This window comes from Chenopodium album, chromosome 26, assembly GCF_948465745.1.
Source record: "Chenopodium album chromosome 26, dcCheAlbu1.1, whole genome shotgun sequence".
Taxonomy (NCBI): domain Eukaryota; kingdom Viridiplantae; phylum Streptophyta; class Magnoliopsida; order Caryophyllales; family Amaranthaceae; genus Chenopodium; species Chenopodium album.
The window spans coordinates 14,128,850-14,137,372 of record NC_137859.1 but is presented as its reverse complement, the minus strand read 5'-3'; the positions used below and the strand labels follow the sequence as shown (position 1 = coordinate 14,137,372).

At 32.0% G+C, this 8,523-nt stretch overlaps 1 protein-coding gene across 1 annotated transcript; it reads right to left on the bottom strand.

Annotated features, from left to right (window-relative positions):
• Nucleotides 1-1,315: 1,315 nt before the first annotated feature.
• Nucleotides 1,316-7,373, bottom strand: LOC145618287 (putative indole-3-pyruvate monooxygenase YUCCA10). The gene is made up of 4 exons (XM_081673061.1): nucleotides 6,650-7,373; nucleotides 3,462-3,695; nucleotides 2,499-2,621; nucleotides 1,316-1,699 (listed from the first exon to the last, which is right to left on the bottom strand). The coding sequence occupies exons 1-4, from the start codon at nucleotides 7,295-7,297 to the stop codon at nucleotides 1,532-1,534; spliced, it is 1,173 nt and encodes a 390-aa protein (XP_081529187.1). The 5' UTR covers nucleotides 7,298-7,373; the 3' UTR covers nucleotides 1,316-1,531.
• Nucleotides 7,374-8,523: the final 1,150 nt, after the last annotated feature.

The following is an 8,523-nucleotide window of genomic DNA, read 5'->3' as shown; positions in this document are numbered from 1 at the left end:
CAAATTTAGGGACTTTGTCTTTTTTAATTCAATTGCTACTAAATATGTTAATTAACCACATTTTTAACTTTAATTAATCTAATTATTTTACTCATTCCAATCTTGAATTTATATTATTTCCCACATTAATTTTAATAACTTTTTGTTCTCTCTCCTCAACTTCTTACCTTCCCCATTTTTAAAGCTCCACCACCCTACATATACATACCACTTCCATTGGCAGTTTGGCACCACACCCTCTCCCACCGAAAATAACCTAAACCCCACCGAAACCACCAAATTCCCCACCGTACCACTCCCCCCCGAAATCACCCAAAATCCATCCACTCCCTACAAAAACCACAAAAAAAAAACCCCAACCAATCACCATCAACGAACCACAAACCACCAAAACCATCACCACCCCAATCGAAAACCACTCTATCACTCTCATCACCACATGCATTGAGGATGACCAATACCCCCACCACTCTCATCAAAAACCACCACCTTTAGATCTTCAAGCCTTAAAATCTACCAAATGCATCCAGATCTATAACCATAAAAATTAAAAGCATTATATATATTCTCCAAACTACAAGGTGGTGGTTGTGAACTTGACATGGGTTGTCCTTCAATTTTTTAATTCTTAATTCAATATATATTTGTTTTCAATTTGATTTTTTTTTTGTTTAATTTGACTGACATTTTAGATTTGTTGGTAATTTCGGTTTTATTTATTTATTTATTTATTAATTTTAAGACAGTTGTGGTGTTATGATGGTGGCGCCCAGTGGTTGTTTATGTATTGGCGGTGGGCTAGTGGTTGTGGTGGTGGTGGTGACTATTGTGGTTATATATGTTTAGGTAACTGGTAAGGATACATTATTGAGTGAGTTCGGCAATTAGAAAGATTAATTTTATGGGATTAATACTTGGAATGCATGGAAGTCCCTCAACTTTAGTCCAGTCAGCAAGGATAAAATAAAATAAAAAATGCAAAGTCCCTAAACTTTGGCCATGTCAGCAATTAAATAGGCATAGGTCCCTAAACTTTGCTGAGTCATTGTAATAGCCACCACAAATTATGACTCATTGGTGGTTGTGGGACCAAAATCAGACTTTTGAAAGTTGAGGGACCAAAATCAAACTTATACCAAAGTTTAGGGACCGTATTTGGTCTTTACTCCTGAATTTGTAGATACTCATATTGAACATTTATGTACGATCATAGAAATTTGTTTTCAAGAACAAATTATAAGAGGCCAAGGATTCACCATCAACTTTGTATGCAGCATTAATTTGAATTATAATTCTCAGGGCCATAATAGCAATTCTAGTTAAAACATCATTATCATTAAGACATCATTTTAATTAATTTTATAAATATCCATCATTTCGAAAGACTATTAAACAAATTTAAGTGATAACAAGTGTACGTGTGTGCATACACAACACACGTACATACACACACAAAATAAATATGCTAAATGACATGATTAGCATTCCTTAGCTTAGTAGAATGAAACAGAGATTTGATAACATAAATTATCTAATTTAAGTTTTTGATGTCATTAGCAATATGTTCAGCATCCATAGCAGCTCCGAAGAGTCCCCTTTGTGCTAGACCAGCACAATACAATCCATTTTTACCCTTCCAATTGTTGTTAGGGAAACTTTGCTTTGAAAATCCATCTTCATTTAGCAGATAGTCGTCTCCCTATTAATTCACCAACAAACTCATTATTAAATAATAAAATATATATAGAGAAGTGAACACGACTAAAGATATACAATTTCACAATTATCATGTTTTTTTTTTTTAAAAAACCATTTCACAATTTTCATTTTAAAGCAATAAATTCATCAAATATTCATTTTCCTTCCTTCATTTTTTTTATAGATGCATTATTTTTTATAAAAGGAAGTTTTCTTCACTTTCCTTTCCATTAATGAAATCTCTCTATCTCTTTCCTATCATATAACATATATGTCCTATTTATTTTTTCTCTATTCTCCAAAAATTGTCTAAGAGTCTATAATAACAAAAGTAATGCATGCATCTAAATTAACACGGAGGAAATAAGTTAAAAGAGAACGATTTTTCTATCATACTCCCTCCATTTCGCATTTGTTGCAACACTTTTTATTTTCAATTGTTTCATATTAGTTGCAACATTACTATATTTGTAAATGAGCCACCGTTTTTTTTATAGTTTCCCTCTCCCACTAACCCTACATTTACAAATATTTTATAACTTCTCTTTCCTACCAATCCCACCCACACTAATTTTTTTTTTTTTTTAGTTATTTCTATCTATTACTAACAATACTTTATATTATAAGCCTAGTTTATAATTTTCTTAAACTATGATTCATGCCTACTATTACAACTAATGCGAACAAAACGGAGGGAGTATGTATCAACACCAGGTCCACGATGTCATTCAAAAACTTTGTCCAAACTTAATTATGTAGACCAGACATACATACATACATACATATCTAATTAATTTTACCTTGAGCCATTGATTTGTGGCCCTTTTAAAACCAGTGGCGAAAATAATAGAGTCGAAAGCATACGATCTGCCATCCTTAAACAGCACATCATTGCCTCTTATGCTTGTGATTCCCGGCAAAATCTGTAACATTAACCGTTACATAATCATAAACGCAACGTTACAAATTGCAATTACAAAAATAAGACAAAAATATGAATTAAGCTTAAACTTTAATTGAGTTAATCTTAAACGCAACAACTACTTTTTCGGTGTAGTGTAATTAAGCTTGATTGATTGTTTATAAATTTATAGCCCTATGTTACTATTATTGCCTATTATCACAGCTACTGATTGAGATGTTGTATATCGTTGTGATTTAAATAAATCTGTCTTATTATAAAGACTACCTTTAATTTCTACAAATTAATCCTTAGACTTAACTATCAGCTTAAACTTTAATTGAGTTAATTCTTGTTTACATCAAGAGGTAATGTGACAATGAGAGGAATTAGATGAAGTTGAAGAAAATTAGGTCACTTAGGCTTAAAGTAGAGTAGGCATATGCTCGTAGTGAGCCAGTGACTTATAAAAGCGATCTTATAAAAATAAGACGGTCTTACACAAATATTTCTTGGATGTATGCTAATGGAGTAAGTTATATTGAATCATTCAAACTTTTCATTTGACGGCCATTTTATATATTTGTATTAGATTCTCTGCATTCACTCATGGGTAAGAGCCGCAAGACACTTCAACCTCAATCACTAGTATTTTAAATTATTAATAAGTATAAATTCTAGCAATTGAAAATTAATGATCTATATATTAAGATCATTCCAACAGGTACCAACAAGAATATATGTATATTATTATTATTTTATTTTATTTTTTTATGTATACATCACAAACATTAGTCAGGGTAGGACAAATGAATAGTACAAAAAGTAGACATAAATCAGTATTTAAAAACAGGGAGAGTACCTGAATTTCACCCGATTTGATCTTTCGAAAAGTCCCTTGATCAATAATTGGGTATTTGTTAAAGGCAACTTTTAAGTAGAAGGGACCTTCTTGGGGCCTAGTCAACCCGTATTTGGTTATATCGCCATACACAACTTTACTAAAGAGCACCACCAAGTTGTCCACCCATTTGAATGGCAAATACTTCACAAGAGCTACTCCCATGTTCACCATTTCTTTGGACAATATATGAACCTACACCCAAAAATTCGATTTGCAAGAGCTTTATCACTACTAATTGATAATATTAGTATTGATAAATTTTGTTAAAATCTTTGGACAATAAATGAACCTACAACCAAAAATTTTAAGTCCCATATTCGTGCAACTTAATTTTTCTATGTAAATTTTGTTTTTCCATGTACTTTTATTATTTTCTCTGTCTACCTTTTTGCATACCCAATGTTAATTTACCTTTTCAAAGTACTTATACTACTTATTTATGTTTATTAATTCCCTTAAAAATTGCCCATAACGGACTATAATTAAGGGCGGAGGGAGTATGAATTAATATATTTTTAGAATAGTGGAGTTATTTTTCTTCGGTTTGAATGGAGTTTTCAGATGTGATATGACCTTGTTTCATAAGGTAGCAAATCGATCATCATAAATTCATAAGTTAATTGAATACGCTAGGTAGTTAGGGGAAGGGGTATCAATAAAAAGATTGAAAATCACTCATTTGTTGTTAAGTAATGTACGTAATGTAATGTATTTCAAGGTCAATTATGCAATTAATCATAAGTGTACTACTTATAGTTAGATCTTTTCCTGAGGAATAAATTTTAGGACCATTATTTGCTCGTATGGAGGTCCTAAATAGTAAATACGATCATGTAGCTGTGCTTGTGAAATAATTTATTTAATTAAGTACAATGCATCTCAAAGTATAATACAACGTATAAACTCTCATTTTCTTGATATAATATGGAGCTTGATACCAAGCTAAGTTTGGACTAGTGATAAGGCTTGTCACCTCACAACCAAAAGGTTGTGGGATCAAATTGTCTAACCCGTTAACCCAGATTAGGTTGGACCTTAAGAGGTTCTGGCCCAATAGGGCCTTTCTCCCTTACATCCCTATCCCTACCTTATAAAAAGTTCAAAAGAACTCTTATGAATAGTGTGATGACTTTTTTACCCCTAAAAATATTTATTTACCCATATACCCATTTATATCATATTAACTCTTATGCTTCCTGTATTTATTTCTCTTAGCTTCTTTAGTCTTCCTTCCCTTCCAACACCCCAAGTTATTTTTCTTCTAACGTTAGAAGGCAAAATTATTTAACCTAATAATAGTGCTCTTCAAGGGGTGGGGGAATAGACGGGATATAATCCACTTTGTTACTATTTTCTTAAAAAAAAAAAAATAAAATAAAATAAAACACACACACACACACACAAATCCACTACTGAATTTTATTACCTCATCACCTAATTAGACATTTTTCTTTTGAAACTTTCTCCGTTAACTTTTAGTTGCAGCATATTAACTTTTACACTTGTCAATACATAATATCAATCTCTTGTATCTCACATTATAGACATGTAAAAAATCTATTGATAAAATATTTAAAACATATATATAAATCGAGAAAATCTATTGATAAAATATTTAAAACATGTATATAAATCGAGATGAATCTAATTAATAAGATCCAACATGACTATTTTGCCCAACAAAAAAGGTCAATAAAAATAAAGATTAAATATTATAAGAAAATAAAAAATGTACTTCCTCCGTTTTCTTTTACTTGCAACACACCTTTTAGGCACGCAGTTTTAGGAGATGATTAGTGAGGGTAAACGAGCGATTTAATCAATATAATTTTTACACGAAGATTAGAATAGGGTTAAGTATCATTTGTAAAAATTTTAACGAATAATTTATCCGTTTACATTACATAAACCCGACCTCAAAACACGTGCCACAAGGCTGTGTTGCAAGTAAAAAGAAACGGAGGAAGTATATATATAAGTATATATTTTCAAGTGTTGCAACTAAAAGTGACGGATGATTTATATTATAATTCACAACAAAAGTCATATTACACCATAAAAAGCTTACAACTAAAAAGTGAATAGTGTATATATATTTTCAAGTGTTACATTTTCGTACCTACTGCAAGGATATGATTGTCAACAATTTATTTCGTAGAAAAGCCTAACTACTTAATTTTAGGTGTCATGACCAGCTATTACAGCTTGACCATAAACGTCGAATATGTCGCGTGCAATGCGAGTGTAGACCTCCTAGTTTTAAAAAAAGGAGCTTGATAAGTCAAATAAAAATTAAATGCCAATTATTCCCTAAGTTTACGCAAAACAAACCTACCCACGATCCTATAGACTTTTATTTTCTGGGAATTGAAAAGTATGTAACAATTGACAATTGTACTTGTATCAGAGTATTTTTCCTTTTCTTTACCAAAATAATTGTAGTTTTCTTGTTAAAGGTTAATTATATATGAAAGTGAGAGATAGTTTAAGTGGTTAGAGCTTTCCTTCCGATTTAAGAAGATAATGAGATCGATTCTCATCACTCAAATGAGAAATCGACGAGTTAAATAATTAATCAAAGTCAACTAATTCAAAGTGATTATGATGAATCAAACCCTAAAATCGAAGAAATTACCCCGAATTCACAGATGAATGAAGACAAAGAATCACAAATTCCGAATACAATAATATCAATAATATTTCGTATAAAATAAAATTATTTTTAAAAATTTCCTTCCCTTTTTATTGTTCTAATTTTCATTTTCATTTTAGTCAAATGATTTGTGAGACTAAGTATTCATTCCGTGTTTAAATAATTGAAACGTGTTGACTTTTATGAAGTTTTAGGAAGGTTATTTGAATTTATTAAAATAACAGGTAGGTAGTGCAATATAAGTTGAGGAGAGAGAAGAGTGTAAGATGTTTAATAGGAACATTAGTTAGTGGAATACATAGTATTATTAAAAAAATAAAGAAAATATTATTAAAAATTTGAGAGAAGTTAGCAAAAAAGAAAACATTTCATTTATTTGAATACGGTTGTAAAAGAAAAACGATTTATTTATTTAAACACGGAGGGAATATAGAACATTAAAAAACCAAGGGAGTTAATAACAATATTGTTAAGATAAAAGTAAAAAACTTACAGGGCTTCTAGCAACAATGGAAGTTTTAGCACCATAATTAGCAAGATCAAGACCAATTTCAAAGCCAGAATTACCAGCTCCAATAACCAATACACTTTTGCCTTCATACTCTTTACCAGACTTATATTGCGTAGAGTGTACTACTTTCCCTTGAAAGCTACTCAACCCTTCAATTTCAGGACAATATGGATCACATGTTTCACCACTTGCCACCACCAAATATTTCCCAACATACTCCTCCTCCTCCTCCTCCTCTTCCTCGTTGTCGTTGTCGGACTCCGCCTTATCGGTCACTCTCTTTGCCACGACACGCCATTTCTTTGTACCTTCGTCAAACTTGGCACTAACCACGCGCCTCCTGTACAAAGGCTTGATCCCAAAATGATCGACGTAGTTGTCAAAATAGTCTACAAACTCTTTTCTTGGGACATATTTTGGGTAGTTGGATGGCATTTTCATGTGGGGAAGTTCACAAGATTCCTTTGGTAAATGTAGGTGAAGGCGATCGTACGCCTTCTTTCTCCAAAGAGAAGCACAACAATCTTCTCTTTCGAGTAAGATGTATGGTATCGAGTTATGGGTTAGGCAAGCCGCGGTGGCTAGCCCTGACGGCCCTGCCCCTACAACAATAACAGTTGATTCGGCCATCAGACTGTTGTTCGTGCTTAATGTAAAACGCTTATAATTTAAGAGGCGGCTTAGTTAGAGCTATAAATAATTTGGAGTTTGGTATATTATTTATGTTCACTCTTGCAAGATCATAAGTCTTTGGATAAAGATAGCCACTAATACACGTGTTGTCTAACTCACAAACAACGTAATTACTAAAGCATTGAAAATAAACGTGTTGGACTTTTATGTGTAACTAGGGGATCCTACGCGCGCGATGCGCGCAGTATAGGTAGTGTTTCAAGTTGAGTCATTGTAGTTAGTCTTAATACCTTATGCATGTTTGCATATATTTTATTATAACTATTTGTACATATGCGGGCGATTAATATGTTGAATGTCATGTATCTTAGCAATGCTCAAAACTTTAGCAAATTACTTTAGAATTAGTGAATGAGTTCTTAAAAGTATCGAGTTCTAGACATGCAAATGTTTGCTATATTTAAAGTACAGATTGAAATGGTTCAATTAGCAGGACATCACATGTCTATATTTTTCTTGTATTCATATAAGATACCAATACACCTCACTTTAAGTTTTAATCGGTTAAAGTTATGATCGTAATAATTACAATAAATGTCATTTAACAATGATTGCCTTGTAAAATTTATTTTACAGAGTAAATTGATATTATAAGTTAGTAATTTATTTTGTTAAAGTTACAAAAATAATGAAGTTATTTTCTTGAATCGGTAAAAAATGCAATGGACAAAATGGACCAAGTAACCTCAAAAACTAAGGGCCTGTTCTCATGCGATTATTTTCAGTCTAGTTTAGTTCAGCTCAGCTCTAATAAGTTCAATTCAGTTCAGCTCCTAATTTCCCTCTCTCATAAAATATTCGTTCCAGTTAAGTTCAGTTGAGCTCTAATAAGTTCAGTTCAATTCACATATCTTAATGCTTTCGAAATCAACGAACATAGTGTGTCCTAAGTCGATAGCAAGATCAGAAGGCTCCGAGAGCCCTAGATAAAGATTGAAATCTTGAACAAATCACAACTCTTGTTCAATTCAGTTCATCTCAGTTCAGTCAACGAGAACAGACCCTATGTTAAGCGGAGAAATAAGGTACAAGAATTAAAAACAATAGATGTTGAGTGATTGACTGTGTGAAATTGTCAATCAAGTTCATTCCCAATTCAAATTTCTACCTAGCTAGTCTTCGATTCAAATGAGTAAAAACTTGGGCAATTATAGCTTGAACCT